This window comes from Parasteatoda tepidariorum, chromosome X1 (assembly GCF_043381705.1).
Source record: "Parasteatoda tepidariorum isolate YZ-2023 chromosome X1, CAS_Ptep_4.0, whole genome shotgun sequence".
NCBI classification, from domain to species: Eukaryota; Metazoa; Arthropoda; class Arachnida; order Araneae; family Theridiidae; genus Parasteatoda; species Parasteatoda tepidariorum.
Window position 1 is genome coordinate 22,475,113 of NC_092214.1, and position 26,896 is coordinate 22,502,008.

Consider the following 26,896-nt stretch of genomic DNA (forward strand, 5'->3'; position numbering starts at 1 on the left):
AAATTAAATTGAAAATCAGTGTGCGTAATTTGCAGAAAATACGGGGTTTGAATTCTCAGAAAACTCAGCTAAACGTTGAACCATAATATTGGTACCTTGGCCATAATACAGTTCGAATTGGCTAAATCCGTATTAAGCTGTTATAAATTAGCTTATCCATAGTTTATCCATTAGTTTATCAAGTTTATCCATAGTATCGAATAGTCAGATTCAAAGGGGGTTACGATATTATCGTTAAACACCTTCAAGATTTCTAACAGTATATAATTAGAAATTTATATACGTGCCCCTTCAGTATTTCAAACGAACAAAAAAATATATAAATCGTTACCATTTTAAATTTAGCTTACTTAAAAAAAAAATTTAAGAAAAATAAAAAATATATATAATTTAACTGATTTTTGAATAATTAAGAGAAAATGCTTTTTTTTTATATGTGTGAAATTTAAAGAATTTTAGAAGCAGTTTATTTTCATTTCATCCCTTCTCCCTGCGGCATTAAAAATTTAAATTTCTATATTTTTAATCCACAATCAAAAAAAATCCTCTGAAAAATATTCATTTTGGGTATTTATATTTAAGACGCACGTTCCTTAAATGTTAAAGTTGAAAGGGGAAAACACAAGCGTATCATTGGTTAAAAATTTCAAACCTAGGCGAAAGAGTCTTAATAACGAAGGTCAAAATGATTATCAGTTGGAAGAAACTATCGATTATCCAAATTTCTACCATTTAGCTTAATTAAGTATTATCTAAACAAATTCAAAATATTTTGCATGACTTTAATGTTAGCCTTAGGTAGAAGAATTCCTTCATTATCATGCTATGTTACTAGTCTAAATAGTTAATGATCCTTGACGCCAGGGTGTTTTGGATCTTTTTAGTTTGAATAACCATGGTGTGAATGACCGCTTAGCAAGGTAATTAAGAGATGGTCTGCTATTTATAATGATGTTTCTGGTATGTGAATATGTAATATATATTTCTTAAAAATTAATGGACCAACTGCTCATTTATTTACTTTCGGCTAAGAATGCGATAGCTTGCATTTTGAGCAACCCTTGTATAAAATGTTGCTGGAGTTTTATTCACAGTACTTTTTAATTATATTAGTTTAATTTTAATTAACAAATTTTTAGAAAAAATTGGGTTGTATGGTATAGGAGATCATTTTATAGCTTTAATTGAAAAAAAACTCTTTAACTATTTCTGTAGAGGGTTTTTTTTTTTAGATGAAAAAAATGAAAGAAAAAACTTTTTTTAAATTTTTCTTTTTCTTTTATGTATAACTTATTTATTCTTGAATTTTTTAAACTATTTATTTACTTAATAACTGAATTTCCATTTTATGAAGTAGCCACCTTTGAGTCATTCCTGAAACATTGTAATTTCTCTCAAAGTACACTTTATTATTATTAGTATGCTTTTTATAAATAAACTGAACTATATAACAACAAGAAATGCCAGTTGTATAGGGTAAGAAAACGACATTATGCCTATTAACTGGAGAAATGTTTTCAACCTTTTTGTTTTAAACCTTTTTTTTTTTCGATAAAAGAAGACAAAAATTTTTTAATTTTTTTCTTCAGTTTAGAGACGAATTCAGGTCGCTTTTGTCTATTTGAGCCCAAAATATATAGAATTATTTAGAACCCGATATATAAGTCGAATAACGGCCAAATTTTGAGTTCTCGCCACTCGTCCTTTGATGTCTAAACAAGGAAATTTAGAAAAGTCATTTGGGAAATTATAACTGTTAATTCATATCATGAACAACCGTTAAAATGAATAATGAAATAATAAGAAGTTAAAATATAAATATATCCCTCCTTTTTTTCCTTTGTTTTATTTCAAAACGGTTCCCTACTATTGATTTTACCACTAGAGCCTTGCACATAAGAATAAATTACATTTAACGAACATGATTGCCGTCAGAACGTATTTTTACATACAAGAATTAAGATTTACTAGAGGACTCCATGCCCTCTTGGCAAGTATTCCCGAGACATTAAATATTACATTTTGCTACCAAACTTTCTCATTCTATTATTAGAATCTCTCATTCTATTATTAGAATCTCTCATTCTAATATTAGTATCTCTCATTCTATTTTTAGAATTTCTCATTCTATTGTTAAAATCCCTCATTCAATTATCAGAATAACTCATTCTATTATTAGAATCACTCATTCTATTATTAAAATCTCTCATTCTTTTATTAGAATCTCTCATTCTAGTATTAGTATCTCTCATTCTGTCATTTGAACACCGAAAGTTTGCCCCCGCACTAACTCTACTTGCATTCCACTAACATTAAAAATCCGAAATGATAAAAAATAAAAATATTTAATTAAACGCTTAAGTTAAATAAATTTCATTTGACAATTAACCTAACGAAGCAAAAAAAACACCGAACAGATTGTAAATTTCTAAATTTTGATACATTTTTTTAAACCTAATAAATTTTGCATTTTTTATACTTAATAACTGAATCAAATGCTTGTTTAAAAGTAATAAAAAGTTCATTAATATTTTACCAGGAAACCGATCCCGTCCTGGACTCAAACACATTTTTAGTTAACGAGCCCGGGTCGGACTTTCGCGTCTGAGCCCATTTTATCTCTACTTTAATTTAAGCTGAAAAAAAAGAGCATAAATCATTTTATAGAAATTAGCTAAAAAAAATATCTCTTTAAACCTTTCTATTCTGAAGTTTTTTAAATGAAAAGAAGAAAAAAAACAATAAATAAATTAAATAAAATTATATATATATATATATATATGCTGTATAACACGATTCGAAAGTGGAAATTGTAATATGGAAGTAAAATGATATCATGATACCTTANCAAAAAAAGTACAAGCATGGAAAATATTCAAAACATAAGATTTAAATTGTTTTTATTTGAAAAATAAAAAAATACTTTCTAATTACACTGAAGAATAAATTTTTAGTTGCACTTATAAAAATACTTGCCTGTTTCGGGAATTTCAAATCTGAAATTAGTTTTCTGATTAGCTAGTAAATTTATATATTTTGATAAAATTTTTTTTGAACCTTATAAATTTTGCATTTTTTATACTTAATAACTGAATCAAATGCTTGTTTAAAAGTAATAAAAAGTTCATTAACATTTTACCAGGAAACCGATCCCGTCCTGGACTCAAGCACTTTTTCAGTTAACGAGCCCGGGTCGGACTTTCGCGTCTGAGCCCATTTTATCTTTTTTAATCTGTTTTTCTTAGCCTTACTTCTTTATCATATTTCAAAAAAAGTACGAGCATGGAAAATATTCAAAACATAAGATTTAAATTGTTTTTATTTGAAAAATAAAAAAATACTTTTTAATTACACTGAAGAATAAATTCTTAGTTGCACTCATAAAAATACTTGCCTATTTCGGGAATTTCAAATCTAAAATTAGTTTTGCTCCTAAAGCTACAGATTTCTTTTACGTTTTTAGTCTATTTTTTGTTGAAATGTAACTTTATGTATAACAGTTTAAGAACTTTGTGTATAACAGGAGGTCATCTAAATGTTAAGACAAATTTCTATGGGAGTTAGGGTACATGATCAGGATTAAAATTGCATAGGAACCCATGCCCAAAAATATCATTGTACGTGGTTTAGGGAGCTTCCCTATTATGACCAGCTCAGTAGCACACCAAGAAACAGTTCATAATAGGGACGCGCCCATAGCGGCGTATGGTGACTTTTCCGGGCCTGGGGCTCAATGCAGTTTTAGTTCTGGTAATGTGCTTCAACTCCCCTAGTAATTTTTAAAACTAATTAGTCATTTAAAACTAATTAATTTTAACTAATTTTTAAAGTAGTCGATTTAAATCTGCCATCTCCTTTTAAATATCAACTATAAGAATATATATTTCTTTTTAAATCTTCGATGGTTTTAATCACATTTTTATATTATTCCCTAAACATCATACAAAATAGACAAAAACGAAAGAAAATCTTAGAAATTCAAGAAAAAGCTTAAAAAAATATTATAATTTTTCAAGAGGAATACAAATTTAAGATACAAAGCAAATACTTATTTTGTATTATCATAGGGAAAAAAATACCCTGAGTAATTTTACCAACAAAAAACTTAAAAAAATGTTTAAAATATTCAGAGTTTTGTTTGATTTTCAAAAATTTAAGCCATATGTCCCTTTAAAATTTGAAATTCAAAATCCAATTTTTAATTTAAGTCATTCATAATGTAGTTCGCCCAAACATGTTTTTTCCAAGTTTAAGTTTATTTCGTAAAAAAAATGGATGGCAATATTTTTTGTGCTAAAATCTAATTCACAGAAACAAACTGCAAACTTCGATATTAAATTTTAAAATATTTTTTCAGAAGATATCACTTCTGTGTTGAGAGTAATTGTGCAGAAATATGTTTTAAACTGTGCAAATTATGAATCTAATTTTAACCATAAAATAAATCTTTTTTTTTGTTACAAATTATTATACAGAAAAAGATTGCTAGAAGTAGATAGGAATCCAGGGAAGTTTTATGTACTTTAAAATTTCCAATAACAACTTTAAAGTATAAAAGAAAATTTATCAATAGTATAACAATTTATTTTTCCTTTCTTGAAAGAAAAAAAAGTGCGTAAAAAAAAGTTTGAAAAATGATCCCAGAAAAATCATGGAATCTTACATATCGTAGTACGTGACTAAACTCTTCAATTCAAGAGATAACATCAAAATAATTGTTCCATTTTCGTAAAATTTAAATTCCTTTTTTTATTATTATTAGTGCGCTCACGATTAATCATCGACAATGAAAATCATGATCCCCGCGGATTGATGATAATTGCCTTAAGTTCACGAGAACAATTTTGCACAAGTGGGCTTTTCCAGACTCCAAGTAACATTCGAGAATTCTTCTGACTTATAATTCCTTAAAAAAAATTATATAAGGTCATTGAGACAGAAAAGCGTGAATAGCATGAGACTTGAAACATTAAAAACTAAAAGACTATACTTAATGTTTGTATTTTGTTTGAGATTTTTTCCTAGCTCAATCTTTTGATAGTGATTATAAGAAAAGCGACGAACTCTCTTTGCTGTTTTCAGTTCCTGATTACATTCCTGGGTCTATAACGAAAAATAAATAAACCAGTTAATTGTCCTTATGAGCACGTTTTATTTTAACTTGACCTTAGTCCTCGTACGCTTCTCTTCTAGAAACAATGAAGCTGTTACTTTTTAAAATATAAATATGGGTAGCGTAAAACGATAGTTGAGTGTATCAATTAACAACTCGTTAAAGTAACTAATTCATGATTTATTTCTAATTTAGACACCTTATCTCACAATTGTTTCTTTGAAAAGTTGTAATACATTAATCATGTTTATCTTAATCAAAATTTTGCCATCACTTAACTCTTTCTCAAACATACTATAATTGAAATAAATAAAGTTTTTTTTTTTTACTTTTTTAAATTTTTTTTTTTTGGTCATAAGTTCCCAACCTCTTTTATCTCACCACCCACCTCTTTGCCAATAAAAAACCATGCAAAAATGTAAACGAAAAAGTATATTAAACAATTTAAAAAAGGGCTTTTTAAATTCTTTAAAAATTTTGACGTCACTTTTAATAGTATCATTATTTCATTGGAAATTTCCACTGTCCAATGAACTTACATTTCAACCTTTATTTAACCAATTTTTTTTTAAATGTTTAAATGTGGAGAGAAAAAAAAATTATGTCTTCTGCTCGTGCATAAAAGGAAAGAACTAATTTTGACTCTCGCGCAATTTTGACGAAATTTTTTCAAATTTGAAAATAGTTTTGCTATTAATTAAAAATTGCTCCCAAAATTTTACTTAATTTTATTGAATATTTTTAAAGTTTCGGCAGAAAAACGTAAAACAAAATTATTATTATTTATAAAAATGATCGTATCTTTCCATAAACATTTAGGCTAGGCTTATTAAATTTTGTACAAATACTGCATGTAATAACTAAAGTAATCAATACAAGCTGCAAGTTAATTGTCTTATTTTCTAACATAAGGTGTTCAAAAGCACTTTATTTCGTTTGTAATTTATTGCTAGTTCCTCAAATATTTGAAGGCTTTAAACTTTATTGATAAGTAGAAGAATTTGCATAAGCTAAGCACCTCTTAAGTTAAATCCAAGTATTTCCTGAGAAATTTTAAAAAAATGCCAATTGAAAGTGTCTCTTCAGTAAGTAAGGTAGTGTATCTTCATGTGAGTAGCAGTCAATACGATTAAATATATAATCATTTAAATTTCGAGAACTTTATTTCTATTATTGTTTCTTAAATTCTAAAGCTTCATCAATTATTCTGTTCAGCGTATGGCGTGATTCCGGGATAGCCTAGTTGACAAGGTGCTGGACTCATGTTCGTGAGAATGTGAGTTCGAATCCAGCCGACCGAAGACTCTCCGTGTAGTAAATGGTGATCGAATTATGGTGACCGTGTTATAAATGGTGACCGTATAGTAAATAGGTCGGGTCACAAAGTCCTCCATGTTTTCATAACAAGCTATACCTCTGGGAGTACTGAATTAGAGATTGATCGTTCGCTGGTTGAGGTCAAAATTACGATCTGTAGATGAATGAATGGATGTATGATTGGGTCTACCCTATAAACGGATGTGACGTATGGGAGTGGCAGAAGTCAAAATTCTTGACCATAGATGGCGCCACTAGAAAACAAGAACAATCGCACTCCTTTTCTTATTGGCCTACCACAAGAACAGCAACGTATTGTTTCTGATCAGCAGATTGCTTTTGTTTCAATAATTTTTTTTCATAAAAAATGCCTCAAAATATGTGAAAGCGTCTTTATCCCGTTACATAGCTACTACAAGGAATAATTTTAAAGTAAAATACTTATTTTTAATTTAGACTTAGTATCCTTGTTACTGTTTTAAATTGTCCATTACTTCGTATTTTTTAAGCTTGAAATTGGTTAGAATAAACATTAAATTTCCCCTCATCAATTTTAATATCAATGTTCAGTTTTCGTGTTTTTTTTTTCATTAATAAAATAAAAACTATTTGTTTAAACTTTCTCGTTTATATTTATATTCAAAGAATAAAGAAAATGTCTTTCCTGCTTTTACTGTTTCACTGCGGTAAAACTAAAAATAAAAATGTATAAACAGCTTGGCCAGAAACTTTACTGATGTTTATGATAACTATACATGACTGCCAGTTAAGGTAATTTAATAGTGAATGACCAACTGCATAAAATTTTCTCTTTTACAAACAGAATTAGCACAATTAACGAACAGAAGACCTGACAAACAAAATCCTTTTTCATGTAAAATGGACGGATTATTAAAATGCATTTTATAACATTTGTGATTTTTCATAATGAAACCTTTTAATTATTAAAGTTCAATGAATAAACTGTATTTAATATGTAATTAAAATTTATTGTAAATTTATTAAAATTTATGTATTTAGGAAATAATGTCTACCCAGAAAAAAGGTGATAATAAAAGAATTCGTATTAACTTTACAAATTAATAATAAATATATATATAACTTTAAAAATATCTTAAACAAAAACCGACTTTTTAATATTGTGTTTATTCAAAAATAAACAAAATTTGAAATATTTCTAACCCTTTTTATATATCAGCAATTCAACTTCACCACGAAGTTGCAATATGAAAGTTATGATGCATCCCCTTGGACGCATAAGAAAAATTATTATGCATTCCCGCAGACTCATAAGAAAAGTTATCTTGGACGATCCAAGGCTACGTCGTCAATTTTAGCAAATTCTTATTTATGCAAATTATTATTACAAAAAGAAATCAAACTATATTATAAGTAAAAAGAAGATGAAGAGCAAAATTTCTTTTTTGATAGCAGAAGGAGAAAATAAAAATAAACTTAGGCACCAAAAAACATACGTGCTTTTTCTTACTGTCGGTGATTTATCAGTCCCTGTCTTTGTTCAAAATTACTCCTTTCGTTATTCGAAATTTTTGGTCCTTGGTTTAAAAAAAGTAGAATAATTATAAATGCTCATGGATGTAAATGGATGAAGATGAAGAGAATTTATCGTCTACTAAATATCGAAAAAAAATTATATTGGAGATTTATTTCTTCCACGTGATACGTTTCTTGACATATAAAATGTTGATTGTAGCGTTGATTACGTTATTTCACTTAGAATTGCAAATTTTGTAGATTTAGAGCATTTGTTTCTCACCTCTTTTAGCTCACCACCCACTTTGCGAGTCAAAAATTTTTCAACGCGCTGAAATAAACCATGAATAACTTTTGATCGGATTTTCATGTTCTAAGAATCAATCTTAATGACTCGAGGGGTTAAACTCAACTATGCTAACTAATTAGCTCACATGATATTTTCAGTTACGAAATCAGACACAAAAACGTACTTACTCTGAATAAACATACATTTTTTTTTCTGAAAGATTCAGATTTGTCATTCCAAAATCTACGGGGTAGTCGCAATCTAGGAAATATTTTTCCAATAGTTTGGTCGGGAGAGCGCTCCTAAGTTTGGACCCCAGATGTTAATTCTACTTTTTATGTATTTCTCTATATCTCTAGAACTTTTTAAGAGAATTGAAAGTTTTTTACACACAATTATAAAATTGGTTTATCCAAAGATGACTTCCATGCAAAAAATAACAATTTTTAGTAAATATTTATTATTTCTTATTTAATTCAAAAATGGTCAAAAAATTTGATGTCTGAGGTATACAATTTTTTGCATCATTTTAAAGAATATAATTTTATATGGCAAAATACGAAGTTTGAGCAAAATTTGTCGAATAGTTCCTGAGAAATCAAATTTTAAGAATCTCACTTTTTTGAAATTCAATTTCTCAGGAACTAATTGACCGATTTTGCTCAAATTTTGTATTTTGCCATTTAAATGTATTTTGCCACCTAAAAATGATCCTAAAAGTTGTATACCAAACAAATCAAAATTTTTTCGACCATTCTTAAATAAAATAATAAAAAATAATTAAAATTTACTAAAAGTTATTTTTTGTATGGAGTTATCTCCGGATAAACGAATTTTATATTTACGTGTAAAAAAATTTTCAATTCGAATAAAAAGTTCTCGAGTTATAGCAAAATACACAAAAGGTAAAATTAACATTAAAGAGTCTAAATTATGGAAAGCTCTCCTGATTAAACTATTGGGATCTTATTTCAAAGATTGCAGCTAACCCCCTATGTTTTGNTGATGTCTGAGGTATACAATTTTTTGCATCATTTTAAAGAATATAATTTTATATGGCAAAATACGAAGTTTGAGCAAAATTTGTCGAATAGTTCCTGAGAAATCAAATTTTAAGAATCTCACTTTTTTGAAATTCAATTTCTCAGGAACTAATTGACCGATTTCGCTCCAATTTTGTATTTTGCCATTTAAAGATAAATTCCTTAAAATGATCCAAAAAGTTGTATACCAAACAATTCAAATTTTTTCCACCATTCTTAAATAAAATAATAAAAAATAATAAAAATTTACTAAAAGTTATTTTTTGTATGGAGTTATCTCTGGATAAACGAATTTTATATTTACGAGTAAAAAAAATTTCAATTCGCATAAAAAGTTCTCGAGTTATAGCGAAGTACACAAAAGGTAAAATTAACATTAAAAAGAGCCTAAATTATGGAAAGCTCTCCAGATTAAACTATTGGGATCTTATTTGAAAGATTGCAGCTAGCCCCCTATGTTTTGGGAGGGTCAGAAGTTCGAATCCATCTAAAAAATGATTTGTTTATTCGGAGAAAGTACGCTTTTATGTCTGATTTCGTAATTTGAAATATCGTCTGAACTTATTAATTAGCAAAAGTCAACCTCTGGAGCCATTAAGATTGAGTCCTAGAACGATCATTAGATCAAAAGCTATTTAAAGTGGTCTGTTCTTTTTTTGTTTTGTTTTTTGTCCACTGTACACGTTTAAAAACTTAATGTATAATAGTGGGCCGCATAGTTGTGTCAAATTTCTAGGGAGGTTAAGGCATATCAACAGGATTAAAATCGCTTAAGAACCCATGCTCGGAAATGTCGTCATACGCCACTAGGTCAAGTCATACGCCACTAGACTCCCCTAGCCGCGTACAACGGGTTCCTATGCAATTTTAATCCTGCTGATATGCCTTAACCTCCATAGAAGTTTGTCGCAACATTTAAGCGACCACTTCTAACATATAACATTTTTAAACCTTCAGACCCATTATATTTAATTTACTATTGTTTTATATTGATTATTATTTCTTTTTGTTTAAGCTCTCTTAAAATCGGTTAGTATACACTTCTACTTTTCCCTCACCAGTTTTAACATCAAAGCTCGAGGTCTTTATTTAATAATAAAGAAAGAACTATTTGTTCAACACTTTCTTTTATATTTATATTTAAAGAATGAGGAAAATGTCTCTCCTGCTTTCATTTCTTCTCTGCCATGAAACTAAAAATAAAAATGGAAAAATAGCTTATACAGAAATTTTACCGACGTCAATACTTATACATGGTTATCAGTTATAGTTATCACAATAATGTTTTTAATTATTTAATATGATCACAAAGGGTTATTATTAAAAACTTTTCTGAATTCATTTTTAGATTGCTCCTTTAGTTTCAAAAGAAAGTGCTGCATATGTCCATCACATGGTGCTGTATCGCTGTTTAGGAGCAACAGCTAGGGAACTTGAACCTCACGTTCATCACATTGGTTATCCATGTTATCTACCAGAAACTCCTCAGATTTATACAAAATGTGAAAGCATATATGCTGCATGGGGAATCGGAGGCCTAGTAAGTGCAATAGTTTTTTTCCACTTAAATGTTTTCAAATGGCCGATCGGCCTGTGTAGATGCAAGGGAACTGGCCCTGCGTCAGAAAGGCTCTGGGTTCGAATCCCGGGCAAGGCATGGATATTCTTTCATTCTCTGTACTATCTGCCCTTACTGTGGGGGCAATATTGGCCCACCTAATATGGTGCCTGTGAAAGAGTGACCAACAATTCTGTCCTTCAGATGCCTGTATAACGAAAGGTCATTCTCCAGGTGGGCATCGAAAAAGAATGTTTTCAAACGAGTTGTAACTGTCTCGAGATCCTACATTTTAATTTTTTGCCACTTAGTTATACTAACTTTAATTGTGAAAATAAAAGTAATTTTTTCAAATTAAAAAAAAAATCAAAAAACACGTTAGAATACAAAATTAAAGCAAAAGTAAATCATAAAGGTAAATTGGTTTTGAATAATTAAAGCTATTTTATATTCTAAAACATTGTATTAGCTCCAGCAGTTTTAAATTTCCCTTTGCATTAGATTAGAAGCAAAAAAAAAATTTATGTTATGACGCATTGTGAAAAGAATTGGAAAAGCGTATTGTAGAATTAAAGCTTTAAAAAAGAATCACCAATTAAGGAGCTTTATTCCATAACGATCAAATGACCATTTTATTAATTCTTTTCCTTATCATCCCTTCTAAAATTTTAGTAAATTGTATGAAAACTTCGTTTTCATTAAATATTTTAAGCTCTCTTTTTTGTAATTCATAACTTTATTTTTCAATAATTTTATTAATTTAAGAACAAGAAAGATTGCAATAATACTTTTTTGTTTTGATTCAAGTTTGGATATTAGTAAATATTATTATAGTTATTACCTTAGATTTAGATAACTGTAAAACAAAATCAAATGTCATTCAAATTAATCGTCTTGCATTTTGACAATTAAAAATCTTATATTTTTAATCAACTCATATTTTATTATGTGTCATAACTTTGGTAATTTTTAGATTATAGAAATTATAGTGTTATAAGAGACATATTATCAGAAACATTGTCTCTTAGTTGCCTTTTTGTTTACTATATTGTACTAAACTAGTTGTATTTTTACCTTAAAGGATTTAGTGATGCCAGAAAAAGCTGGATTGCCTTTAGGGGATAAGCCCAACTTGTATTTTGTTTTGGAAATTCATTACGACAACAGCGAATTTCGATCAGGTAAGAAATAATGAATTCACAGAAAAATTATTTCAAACATCTCGATTATAAAACTAACACTGTTATTAATTGAAAACTAATTGTTGAAATGAAATTGGAACAAAACTCTGAGATGTGAAAAAGTTTACTCTTGAGGTGTACAGTGCTCAAAATGAAAAACGAACCACTTTGAATTTTGAAGAAGTCGTATTTTTAAAATTCGATTTCTCGGGAGCTATTCGGCCGATTTCACTCAAAATTTGTATTTTTCCATGTACAATTACTTTCTTTAAACTGATTTAAAAAATTGTATATTAAAATTCAAACTTTTTTGACCATTATTAAAAAAAATAATAAATAATAATAAATGTATACTAAAAGTTATTTTAAGCATGGAATTATCTTTGCCTTAACGAATTTTATAATTGTGTGCAAAAAATTTTCAATTCACGCAAAAATTTCTCGAGATATGGTGAAATGCACAAAAAACAAAAATAACATTATAGAATCCAAACTCTAAACCGCTCTCCTGACCAAAATATATTTCCCAGATTGCTGCTGTCCCCTATTTTTTGTGGGTCTCAAATCCGAATCCGACGAAAAAAAAGGTATGTTTATTCAGAGAAAGTACGTTTTGTAATTGATTCCCTTGCTTAAAATATCGTCTGCTCTAATTAATTAGCATATTTGAGGTCACCACCTCAAACCAATAAGTTTGAGTCCTAGAACGTGGAAGATCCGATCCAGTAACAGCCACCCCATAATCTGCTGAACTCATACTGTATTTTATTTTAACTTTTGTAATACTTCATGATGTATGGGATATGTGCCTTCTGCGCTGCTCAGGTGCCCAATTTTTGCAAATAAAGTAAAGTAAGGGAAGATCTGATCATTAGATCAAAATTAGGGTGGTCCGTTCATTTATTTTTTGCGCATTGTATCTTTCATTTAAAGTATTGTTTGTAAACATCGGAAACTTTGAGAAGCATGTCGATCAGCTTTCTAACTGAAAACATTTACCCAAAGGTAGTCCAAAGAAACCGGTAAAATAGTGAACTAATCAGTTTACTATTTTACCAGTATTTTATCAGCACATTACCCATTTTATAGAAAAACGAGTAACGAGATGATAACAAATGTACAGGGTGTTCAAAGATCTCTCTTAATATTTTTAGAATCCTTACCAAAAATGAAAAATGGTAAAGTATAGATACGCATTGAGGATCGCAAATTCTTGAGTGAGAGTAAAAAAAAAAAAAAAACTCCATCGAAATCAGACAAATCACAGTACAGGAGGGTATCACTCAAAACAGTATTGGAGGTTGATATTTAATTGTCGTCTTTCAATTCCTCTCTATTTTCTCCCGCAATCAAACCTATCTTGTTGCTTATTACGCTAGCGTATTCCTATACTGTTATAACTCAGATATTGATAACGTTTTTGCTTTTTTCTAATTAAATGTAAATTTGAGACCCCTAATGCCTAACTATTTGTTCTCACTTTAGACAAAGAATTTAAAAATGCATATTAAGGGTGGTTTACAGGGTGGAACACCCTGTATGTCTGATTAAAAACTAAAAAATAAGATAGATTTTTTTTCTCCTCTTTGTCACTCAATTATTTAAATATTGAAATAAAATAAATTTATTTCTGCAACTTTTATAAGAAAGAGTTGTGCATAAACTGGATCACTTTTTTAATGAGCTATAACTGAGAAAACAAGTGGAGGCTTTCTATTTTATAATAGGTGATATTTTAGGCGTGAGATGTAATTTGAACTAACATTTTGAGTAAAAGAATTAATTTAGATGGAATATATTTATAGGGACAGGCTATATGAGATAATCCTCACCACCTGCCTTAAGTCAATTCGAAAGTAAGTATTAAATCGACGTTTTACATGAGCGATCCATTATTGGCGCGTTATTGAAAATGGATACTGCCAAAATTCAAGCCAATTCTGCCAACCCCACAATATCTAATGTTAATATTAAATAATTTGGCTGGAGTTTTAAGGCCAAATTGTTCGCTAGAAATTCAAGTAAATTTTAAATAACGTAAATGCTAATAATTAATATGGTTAAAGCTGGAAAGCTTAAAATTAGTTGCGGTGACACTGAATATAATTCGTCATACACTTGCAATAAAAAAGTTACATTTATTGAGAGAAAAATTTGCATTCGTTCTTTATAAAATTGAATTAAAATTAAGTGATCTATTTCATTAAAAAGTGCTTGTGATTAAATATGATTATAAATATTTTGAAATAATTTTTGAACACTTTTGAAATATGAATATAAATTTAAAAGCTACGAAATATGTAATGCATATAATGGCATGACACGATTCTACATTAAGGCCTATATTGATCACTTTGAAAATCTATAAATATGCTACAGGTAATAATGTCTTTATGTTTATTTAAAAGTTTGATTGTAACAATTTAAAAATCATTAAAATTCTGTATTATATGTTCCTAAGTTATATCTCGTCAATCTGTATTTTATTATAACTATTTTTAATTTTATTTTGGTTTTTCTATTTAAAACTTACTTATACTTCTTGTCACAACACAAAGTTACCATTTATTTCTTGTTACTTTGTATTTTATTATTACTGTTTAAAACATTACATTTGGAAAAAGTTCAAAACTCAAAAACAGATTTTTCTATAATGTTTTAAACAATAAATCGGATTTTAACCATGATTTTTTTTCTAATTTAGGAGTTGTAGATGAATCTGGTTTTCGAGTTTATTATACACCTAATCTAAGACGTTACGATGCAATGACCTTAATGATTGGTGCTTCCGTGGATCCTTGCATAGTTGTACCTCCTGGTAGACGGAAGTTTACCATAGCTGGACACGCTAATCCACAATGTCTAGGACCGGTAAAGCAATTAAATATTTTATTTACTATTATAATATTATTTGAGGCATTCTGAGACACAAAGGAGAAAAAATTTATTATAGTCTTTATTATTGTCTTAATATTGTCTTTTATTATCTCATTATTGTCTTTATTATTGTCTAATTATAATCCTAAATTTTATCTAAAATATCTCTCATTGTAGAAAATTTTCTGTTTCATAATATAGTAGAAAAAAGTTTTGATTTTTGTTTAGTCTTATTTTACTATACAACATTAATTTATTTTGTCGAGTCTTTAAATGACTGAAGGTACTAATGACTTAAGTGGCTGAATGGTTTAAATGACTTAAGTGACTGAATGTTTTAAATAATTCAAGTGACTGAAGGTACTATGTGACAATCTTTGAGTGCAATCAAAGTGGGAGAAAGTACAATTTGCAGCAATCGAAAAGTAACCTTAGTCTCTTTTGGCCGCTAATTAAAATGTCAAGAGTGTAAACAGTTTAAATGAGTGTTAGGAACTTGTAAATTTTGCCAATTCAAAGCTTGTGGGCAAGAAATGAAAGCAATGCTTAATCTTTATCTGCTACTGTCAAAATAATTTAAAAGATTATTTATTCAAATTCATTAAAATATCAGTTGAATCATGCCTCCAATTAGCTCTTAAAATATAAAGAACATAATGCTACAAGCACATCTCGCAGCATAACATGGGGTCGAAAAAGGATGCAGCTAGAGGGGGTTCTTCTTCAGTGACTGAATTAACAGTACAACATACCAGATAAAATGTGTCGTTACAATTCCTAATTGATTCTATTTTTTTATAATGTTAATCTATGTAAAGTTTTCTACGATCCAAAATTTGACCGAAAATAGGTTGACTATTTTACAAAAGTTGACAATTTAAATAGAAAATCCATGAATTATTTCCAATGACAAGGGATTGATGGCATCGACAATTGCAAAAGCAGAAGATAAATATGAATTCTTTATTCGTCTATTAAAGATTTTCAATGTTAAATCAAAAATTCCAAATATATTTGATCTGGTTTTCTGTGATTCTGATAATCGATGAACATGGAGCCCCAAACAGTTACAGCGTTTCAGTTTTTTCCTCATGGCCTATTACGAAAAGCACTTGTTTTTTTTTTCAAGGAGATTTTGCAATCTTATTAAGCCACTGCTTACAAGACTCCGTCATCATGAGATTGAGAAATTAGCTTATAATTATTGGTGAGTTTGTAACAGATGTTCACGACTTTTTTGCGTAACTCACACCTTAACCAGAGTCTCTTATGCTAATTTAGAAAATGGTGCCAAATGTCTTTTTTATAAAAATGAAAGCGTTTCGTTGTCGAATTTTTTCTCCCATTGTATTTTTGGGCTCAATATGTTTTGCAAAAATTGAGATTAATTAGTTGTTTATGCAAAATCTAGCTGATCAGGCAAGGTTGGACACTTGACACTTTCAAAATTTTCACTATATGTTCCTTGCTTAATGCTATTAAAAAAAATTTTTTTTTGCAAAATAATTTTTTTCCATGATTTCGATAGGTCAAAACTGAAGATTCACTGGAATTTTGAGAAAACACTTATTTACATGTGGTAATGCTTTTTTTGTAAAATAAGTTTTTTAGGGTACTCACCATCAATTTATCTGTTACTGCTTTCACACTTACTATGAAGATATAAATACTTTCAGTGCACTTTTGCATCAATGAAAGAAATCTTTTTCTTTCATTTTGACCGTCAAATTCTGATTGGCCATTAGTTAAACACAAAGGTCTGTAAATATATATTAAGTAGTTCCGTTAAAATTTACCTTAAACTATCTAGAATTTACAGGACGGGCAAAGGTAAAATATACTCCGTACAATCTAAGTAAGTGATATGTTTCAGGTGTAATTTTTTTTTTCACTTAATCAAATTCACTGTCAATTGAATCAAGATATCCATTGTTTAGTTATGTACAATATATCATTCCTGAAAGTCATGAGTGCACTACTTTCCATATAAATTTTTTTTTTTTTATTTATTTATTTATTTTTTTTAANTTTTTTTTTTTTTTTTTTTTTTTTTTTTGTAGAAATAGTCAAATTACCAGTGGGGGTAAAATATGTGTTCAAAATAAGAAAAACTTAATCCTTATTGTTTTTTTAAGGTATGAACTTTTATTAAACATGTAATAAGCTGGAATAAAAATAATTTTTATAACTGTAATGACCAATAAATAAGGCTAGTTTGAAAATTTAAGAGCATTGGAGAGTTGACGAAGCAAAACAAACTTATCTACGCAAACGTCGTGTCAATATGGTCCTTCTTCTCGATTAATAAAATTTTTGTTTCATTTTTAGAGTTTAACCGCTAGAAACCCGAACTAATTTCAACACAATCGAGGTACCCAGTCTATCCACATTCTCCTCTAGAGATTTTTTTTTTTCAAAATTTCAGAGGAACTTCAAATTTAAGCCGCTCCCCCCCCCCCCCNCCCCCCCCCCCCCAAAAAAAAAACTGAGAAAAAAAAAGTTTCACAAGATAAGATTAAACGTGTGTCTAATAGCTTTACATAAAGAAAATATCTTAAAAAAATTTCAACAAAATCAAAAATATTAAGTTTCCAATCCTGCCGGACTCATGAAAGAAAAACTGGCTCTGAATAATTTTCAGTTAAGTTTAAAATTCTCTTTAAATCGACAACTTTTAAAAATTTTGATAATTTTTAAGATATTTCTTAAAAACCTAGATAATTCTTTCCAGCAGGATAGTCTGTATAGTTAAAAAGTAAAAATTTGCTTCGAATTTAAGGTATTTTAATTGTATTCTTTTTTATTTATTTATTTTCCTTATCGAAAGAATGTCAAAATATAACATTGAATAGATCACCACTGCGCAATCTCCAACTGGCCAATAACTAAGCACAAAGAAGGGAGATATAGCCCCCCTCCCAGTCCAGTTGATTTCTTCCCTTTTTTCCATCTAAACAGATACAGATACAGATAAAGATTAAAAAAATAATATTCTAACAATTCTTAGTAAATTATTTTCACGTTGTAAATTAATGTAAATAGTGCCTTGTAATTTTTGTTCATCAGAGATGTGTTACATCTGTTTTAGGCAATACCAGCTGAAGGAATTCGAGTATTTGCTGTTTTTCTGCATTCTCATCTACTTGGTAAAACATTTCTTTCGATACATTTAAAACAAATTTACGAAAGATATTATTTAAAATTACATAGTATAAGTTGTACAAAACTTTAAAATTTGTATTCTTTACAATTCATAACGTCTTCTATCATTTCTAAATTCAATAATTAAGTCAGAAATAATTATAAAAAATTAATNGTCAGAAATAATTATACAAAATTAATCTTTGAATAAGAAAATTTCGTGAATTGTGTGCAAAACATCTTAGATTTGCACGCATTCGTAGGTTCGCATTTTAACAGGTGAAAATTCGATCTTTACATCAAATCCAGTATAAGTATCACGTTATATTTATTTTGAACACTGAAAACTATTGATGAAGTTTCCGTTCACGTATGTTTTTTATTTATTTATTTCAACCAAATTACAAGCAGAGAATTATGAACACCTTAAAATTTGAGAATATATCGTTAAATTATCAAATGCTATAAAATTAAGTCAAAAATTCTATGTAAAAAGAAGGATTTAATAAATCTCACACAATTTAAATTTGTAGGCCTGTGTTACATTACAGATTTCATTAGCATGCATGAAAGCGAAGGCTTGCTTTACCCACTGTGCATAATATGTATAAAATATCTTCCATCTTACATAGTTTTTATTAAATTATTTCAAAAGATCATAATCTAACGAAGCTCTTTACAAAAGTGCAAATACATACATTTGCATACATTTTACATACATTTATACATACATTTTAAATCGTATATTATTGTATATAAGTTTTATAATAGAGGAATACAAAATGTATTTTATATTCTTATATTCCTCCATTATACAACATATAAATTAGGTTACCCAAAAAGATCGACTATATAAAAATAAATTCGGGAGTTAGAAAAAGAAAAGAATCCTGTGTTCTGTTTCTTTTTTCATAAGTTTAAAACTTAGTTACAGAGTTCTTCAACAGATGGTGCAATAAGCTCAAAACTATAAAACAATGCTACAACGTGGCGTAGTCTAAATACAAAATTTACACTCGTCCATGTAAATATCTTTGTGGAATGGTCAAGTAGCAGAAAACATTCCATAGATTTTCTATCCATAATCTTTCCTATCTAACAGTGCCATCTATCAACGAAATTTATAATGATTTTGATGAGAATAATTCTCACTCCCTAAACAGAATGCAAAAAATAATTTATTTATATCTCCTATCGTTTTTCTTAAACAGAGTTTTCAAAACTTTGGAAATTTTTAAGACACCAGATTGGATAAAAATTTTAATTTTTATTCTTAAATTTTACTATCCATCATTTTAATAATATAACTTATGTTTTGTTATTACTAATAACTGCATGAAATTTCTTTTCTTTCTCTAGGGAGACAAATGAAGCTTCGTCACTTTAGAAATAGTGTTGAATTGCCCCACATTGCATCGGATTTAAAATATGATTTTAATTATCAGGTGATATCTTGATTAAGATCTCATTAAATGTGAAATATTTTTTAATGTACAAATCATTTTTTTATAGTTTGCAGTTCCATTCCATTCCATAAAAACAAAAATAGTCTGATTTACTTGATAAAATGTTTGAAACATTATTTTTATAATTAAAAATATTAATTGAAGCTTTAATTTTATAGGATTATCGCTATTTACCGGAAGAGATCACAGTTAAATCAGTAAGTAAACATTTTTACCTTAAAGTTGGAAAGTTATGGATATTTGCAAGTTATGTCCTTTACAGCATCGTATATCTTTAATTGCGAATGTTTCGTACATTTTTCTCTGTATGAAATACTTCAAAGTTCGACTAAAAATATTCATAATGCTGTTTTAAGAAATGTTATGAAGTAAAAATTAATAATTAAAGCTTTAAAAATCTTGCATTTATACATCTCTTTCCAATACCTTAAAACTTAAAAATATTCGAGATTAAAAACCATTCTTCGTGTGTAAACTCTATTTCTTCCGATAAAATTGCAATTTTATATTTATTATAATTAATTTCAAAAAAAAGAATATTCCTTGAAGTTTACTCACAAATTATGACGATTATATATAAATACTTTTATAGCAAGCAATGTTCATAAATAATATTCAAAAATACTCTAAAGTAGAGGGTTTTCAAGAAATGACAAAGGATTTCAAATTTGAAAGAAAAACGATAGGAGATAGAAATATGAAGGATTCACTGCTTTCAGCTTAGAAATACAGATATTTATTCTGATCAGGGTTTAATATTAAGATTTATATTTAAGTTATCAATAACAATTGGTGCTTTTAAAAGAGAAAATCTGTAAAACAATTTTTTTTTCAAATTTACCACCATTTGCAGAGCCAAAATTCGACTGATTGAGGAAGCGAGTTTGAATTTCACACTCTCACATATACCTTTGTGCTGTCCTTCTTTTATTTGAGCTACCTTTCCCTTTACTTGACTGGGATTAGAGTTAAAGACTTGAAAAGCCAATTTATTTAAGTGTCTAAATAAATAAACAAAACATGGCCCAGTCTGAAGACAGAATTAACAGCACACCGTCGAAATATTTTAAGTGAGAATAGTCTGGTATGCAACAGAAAGCATTGTTTTGTTTTATTTTAAAAGCGCTAGTATATGAACTGTATAACTACTTTCGAAACTTGGTAAGAAAAAATTTTGCTTAATTTAACAGAACTCAGCTTGTAAACATTTCTATCTCTTTTCGTTTCCTTTAACCTCCTGAGACCCGATCCTTAAATAATGACAAAAAATGCGAATTTTATTTAGAAATATTTGCAGTTTAGGAGAAAGTAAACTAATCATTAAGATAATTTTTTTTAAATTTCAAATAATAGAACTTATTTTTGAATGATTTTTAATTATTTCAAAAAACTAACCAGAAATTTTAAAGTTTTTCACATATTGTGGGTCATTCTTATTGTGTTCCTTCACATTTTCTTCATGAAACATAATCTAGCTAGATACAAATAGTATTTTTATTTGACATAAAACTGCTAAATTGATACATCAGTTTGATACCTATTAATTGAAAGAAAAATTAATTCTAGGGTGATCACCTTACTGTCGAATGTACTTATGACTCCACAGGAAGAAATATGACTACTTTTGTAAGTATATGTTATAGAATGAAACGAAATTTTGCATATGTAAGTACAACGTTCGTATCAGTAAGTGATTAAAAAATCAAAGCAAAATAATCATTTATTGCAGGAGAAAATACCAATGAGTGAAGATTTTAGCACCCTCTTGGACCTACTCTAGCACAATTGCAGGATTCAATGAGGTTGTGCATTGAGGCATTAAAATCCCTTATGATGTCCTTCAGCATATCATTTCACAATTGATGTAGGAATAACGTAAATTGACTGATCTTGGAGGCTGTTCAACTTGCCATACCAAATGGTCCAAAATAAGTCTATTCTGTGACAAATATGGGGATGAAACAAGCAAGGGAAAAGTGGTAATGTGACAGAGATTTTCCTGTGACACCCTTGCTGTGTGTGGTCGAGCACTGCCTTGTTGGAAAATTGCTCTGAGGAGCCCTGCTACGAGTGGCAACACTTGAAGCTAAAGGATGCCACGAGCATTCCGCTGGGCATGTATGGTGCAATGGCTCAATATTAGTGTCGTATACGATAGCACGCTTTACCATCACGCTCAGCGTAGGTAGGATTGAAGCGTTCACCATAGAACCTCCACACTCGTGCACGATGGTTATCACTGCCCATATTAAATCTAGATTCAGCACTGAAGAAGATCTGGTTCTATATTGTAGCAATCCAATCCTGTCTTGAGCGGCAACGATTGGTGGGGTCAATTGCGTTTTTTCCAGCCTTAAATGATAATTTTGCTTTGATTTTTAATCATTTACTTACTTCAACGTTATACTTGCGCATGTAAAATTTCGTTTCATATTGACAAGTCTTTCTAGATGCTTTAATTTTAATGGCAATGAGCGTATGTATATGTATATCTATACAAATTTGGAATTATTTATTTATTTATTTATTATTTATTCATTTATTATTTATTTATTTATTTATTTATATATTTATTATTTGTTTATTTATTTATTTATATATTTATTATGTATTTATTTGTTATTTATTTATTCATCATTTACTTATTTATTATTTATTTATTCATTTATTATTCATTTATTTGTGCTGATACAGAGTCCATTAGAAAATACCATTTATATTTTAAGAATCCTTATTATAAAGTAAAGACAAAGTATATATATTATGGGCTACAAATTTGTGCTGGAAGATGAGTGTACAAAGCGCCAAAACTTGTTTTGTAGAAGAAGTAAACAGAGAGAAGTTAAAAGACGATTATTTGAAAGACTACTATTATAAACATTTTCAAGTTTTAACTGGCAATCATATCTAATTTGATAGTATATACACCCGCCTTACTCTATTGTTATTTGTGTCCAGACTAATTTTACAATCTGCAGTGTGTATATTTTTTGTCTACTTTTTCGATTAAGATTCTAATAGTTACATATTAAAAGCAGTCTTTGTGAAACTAACCTCAGTATTAATTTACTACGCTTACTCAATTTTTTTTTTCATTTTTTAGATTTCTGAAAATTAATTACTTAGGGTGATCACTAAGAAACACCCAGCATATTGAGTAAAATAAAATTCATCATTTCTTTCATAAAGTGTGTATTTCGATTTATAGGGTGGACTTGGTACTGGTCAAGAAATGTGTTTAGCATTTGTATTATACTATCCAAGAATTGCAAGAGCAAGAGCCTTGAGTAGTGCAACATGTGACTTGGTAAAAAGTTTAGCCGGAATGGAAATAAGCAGGTAATAATTGCAGTTCAGTGTTCATCTTCTCCAACGATTAAGATAAATTAATATGAAACCTATTCTTTCATTTATTATAATCACATCTTTTAAATAAGTTTAAAGTTACTCAAATCAAGCACAACAATAAATGAAAATAGACTATTAAATGATTAAAAACAGATTCAGATAGAAATTTGGAAAACATCAAGAATATACACACATATATACAGCTACTTCTTTCCTTCGCATCTTACGTAAGTATATATAAACAAGTGAAACATTAGATAAATTATGAATTATTAATTGGATATAAATATTATTATAATTAGTTAAAAAAATATCCTATTTCTTGGATCCCATGTCATCATTTCACAGAATCCTAGGATTTTGCGAAACACCTTTTGAGAACAGCTGGTCTAGGGAAATCTGATGCAGTGTTAATAGCTCCTATGCAGTTTTACACGCGAAGCGGATGCAGTGAGAATGTTCCATGCTGTATAGTAACTGAGCTGGCGTAGTGTGAGGAATATATGATGCCGTCATACGGGTATTTTAAAACGCGTATGTCATTGCGTTCATGAAAGTTCTAGACTTCTCTAATATCTCGTAACTGAGCCATGGTGGCTCAGTGGATAGAACGCTTTCCTTCCAATGAGGTGAACCGGGTTCGAATCCCAGCGATGGCCAGTTGATTCTAATTCCGCTCCCGGCTCGCACCGACCTCAGTTCTGACGTAAAATATCCTCAGTGGATCAGGGGTTAGAGTCCCTTTGCCGTCACGCTAACTATGGGAAGTTTTCGTGGTTTTCCGCTCTCTTGTTATCAAATGCGGGTCAGCTCCATTAAAAAGTCCTCCACGAAGGCAAAATTTCTCCCAATACTTGACCCAGGAGTTCCCTTGTCTTCTGGTTTGGGATCAAATTTACAAGGCTACGCAGTTTAACCTTAATAGTCGTAACCTGAAAAATTGGGAGGGCTATTCAATGACGGTTTTAAAATATAAAGTATAAAATAATATCTCGTAACTAAACTAAACAGAGTGCGCATTAGAGGATGTACATTTTAATCCTTTAGCTGTCACGCGCATAAGAAATTTCATTTTAAACTGCTCTCTTCTCCGCATAACAGAACCAGTTCTCTTTGATTGATAGGGAAACAATTATATATAGATGGTTAATTGTGTTAAGCTAAGCACAAATGTCACTAGTATTTAAAATTCGTAATAAGACTTCCATGTTACACTTCTGGTTTATTTTTATGTCTAAGTATATAAAAGACACCATCCTATACTGTTATTGTACATGATTGTTTTCAATGCGACTGTGCCATTCAATTTACAAATACATTTTACTTTAGCTGAAAATATAAAAAGTTGATGATAGCACTTGAAACATAACAAATTTTATACTTTATTTTGTCACGGTATTAATTTCCTTAATATATTTACAGTTATCTACCTTTTAAAGTTTAGAAATTCATATTTACTTTTTTCAGAAGTGCCCAAGCTGATGACGAAAATTCAAATTTCACCTTCTATCAGCACTTCCACACTAATAATCCTTGGGATACTCAATATGCAGGTATAGCTGAAGCTGCAATGAGATATGGTTATCATTCAAGTCACTGTTTCCTAGGTGATGGAAGAAGAATACCGGTAATGATTGCAAAATACTTCAAAATTCACTATTATATTATATATGGTGATTCAATACAGTGGTTACAATCATGGAGTAGATAAAGGACGATGATACTTCCATCAAGGGAATTAAGAATTCTATAGCAATCTATGGCAGAAAATGTCAACGTAAGCCGCTAGGGACGCTTCCCTATTATGAATTTCCTATTCGTGCACTTTTGAACTGCCATTTTCATTTGAATAAATTATCTTAATTTTATACTTTTTTAATAATTATTTTCACTAATTGCATTCTAAGAAGAAGGCTCGGAAGAGGCTTTTTATCGTAATTTATATCACTAAAAATTGTTAATCAAAATTACTAAAAATTGTAAATCAAAATTACTAAAAATTATTAATGTATGCAAATTACTGAATCGCACCAATATTGCATAAAAATATATGCTAATTCCTCGCTAATGACGCACATTGCGATCAATCTGCCCCTGACGAGCCATTGCGCAACTACCGTTAAAGGTTTAAATTACATCTCTAAATAAACAAGGCCCTACTAAGAATTTAATGAGCAACGTCACTCGATCCTTACTTTTGGATTTCGCTGATCGACGGAATGTTACACATTAATGCCGTGCTACAATTCTTAATCCTTATAAGTCCAACTTCCAGTTTTGTAACCGTTGTACTGAATTACCTTGCATAATTTAACCAAATGCTAAAATTTCGTTTCATTCTAGATCCGACTTCTTACGAAAATATAAATTGATGAAAACTAATTTCGATGATGCGGAAAAATTGTTTTAGCGTAAATTGCACAAAAACAAAGATATTTTATTCTTAAAAACTCAAAGATATTCTTATTTAGAACTCTCCCTTCTATCACCACTCTAGCATAAAAAACGCTATCACAATCGGTGGAATCAGTAGAGAGGTAGGTGGGATGAAAAACATCAAAACCATTTTGATTGTTTGTTGAAATTTGAAGTTGTCTCTTTTAATAACCTGTCAATTGTTTCTTCCAGCATTCCAGTATTCCTTAAATTAGTTTTCGTTTTGATCCTGGATCAAATAATAATTTGTGGACCCTTTTGTACTAATTTCTCGTCTTCATTTTTGACAAGGATTATAAAAATATTGATTAAGGGTGGTCGTTACAAAACAGCTTGTATGTATAATTTAGAATCCGTGAGAAAAAAAAAAGGCAAGCACATTAGCAATTCCAGATTTCAGTGAAGAAAAAACAAAAATGGTATTGAAATCTTACAAATCATTACTGAGGAAGGAGCCTAGATTGCTGAGTGGTTGAAGGCACTGAGCTGCCATTGTATAAGACTGGGGTTCAATCCTCAGAATCCCACCTAGTTTCACGTCGATGGGTTAGCTTGTCTGAGAAGTAAAGACTGCATTGTGCAATGCTGATAAAATTGCATTAACTATGTCGTTGATCATGAACTTGTGAAGCTCCTTCAACTCCATTATCCTGCCTGGCTCTGAGTAGGCTAATGTGGGAATGCTTTACTTTACTGAGAAAGGCGGGGGGGGGAACATCAATACCTATTTGATTGTCTGATTTGTCTTTGATTGACCTGTTTGATGATTTGTCTTGTCTAAAACTTGTCTTTCGATTCTCTATTATCTCTTCCAATCAAATAGATTTTGGTAGCGCATTTTGTTTCTTTACGTGACTATTAATTAGCGACTCCTTACAAATTTTTAATCACTTTTGACAAAATTCTAAGAATATAAAATAAAAGGAGGACATTTAGAAACATCTTGCATTTTTATAATTAAATATAAATTTTTAAAACTAACTACAATTTCATTGTGAAACTCACAAAAAAATTATTTTATCTAATTTGTGTGGAGTAAAAAAAAATTTTATTCTTTGATATTATTTCATAGATGCCTGGATTTGTTACTTATCCAAGAAATATTCGACCATACAATGAACCATCAAGATGTACATTTTCTTCTTCTACACAGGAGCACTGGAGAGATTATCACGTTAATCTATTTCAAGAATCTACACCAAGTTCATCAAAATCATCAGAATGTTCATTAATTCTTTCTTTGTTAACACTATTCTTCCTACAACTTAAATGTAAATTAGTGTGCAGGTGTTGATAATAACACAACAAACATGTATATTCATGATTCTTCATCAAAAATAGGAACATCTTCTTGCATTATAAATCTCTAAGTTATACCTCATTTTTCATTCAGATTTTATTTACAGGGTATTACATTTAATCTATTTTTGTAAATATATTGTGTTCTATTATAGTACTACCGTTAGTTACTTTTAATGTAATTTCAAATGCTCAAAAATTGTGAAAATTGAAAATAAACTTTCTATATACTGTCTATACATTGTCTATACTTTCTATACATTGTCAAATTTTATTTACAACTTTTTAGAAAATGGTCATATAATTTAGAAATGATTTAAATGTGTGTTATATC

At 29.2% G+C, this 26,896-nt stretch overlaps 1 protein-coding gene across 1 annotated transcript in view; it reads left to right on the top strand.

Moving 5' to 3' along the window:
- The window catches only part of LOC107437531 (DBH-like monooxygenase protein 1), a 92,955-nt gene extending 66,158 nt beyond the window's left edge, over window positions 1-26,797 (top strand). The window contains exons 6-15 of the mRNA XM_043040087.2: window positions 10,605-10,796; window positions 11,896-11,995; window positions 14,700-14,866; window positions 17,961-18,018; window positions 19,373-19,458; window positions 19,638-19,676; window positions 21,046-21,105; window positions 22,688-22,818; window positions 24,295-24,454; window positions 26,336-26,797. Coding sequence (XP_042896021.2) covers window positions 10,605-10,796; window positions 11,896-11,995; window positions 14,700-14,866; window positions 17,961-18,018; window positions 19,373-19,458; window positions 19,638-19,676; window positions 21,046-21,105; window positions 22,688-22,818; window positions 24,295-24,454; window positions 26,336-26,557 — 1,215 coding nt within the window. The 3' untranslated portion in view covers window positions 26,558-26,797. The remainder of the gene's footprint in view (window positions 1-10,604; window positions 10,797-11,895; window positions 11,996-14,699; window positions 14,867-17,960; window positions 18,019-19,372; window positions 19,459-19,637; window positions 19,677-21,045; window positions 21,106-22,687; window positions 22,819-24,294; window positions 24,455-26,335) is intronic.
- The last annotated feature ends 99 nt before the right edge of the window (window positions 26,798-26,896 follow it).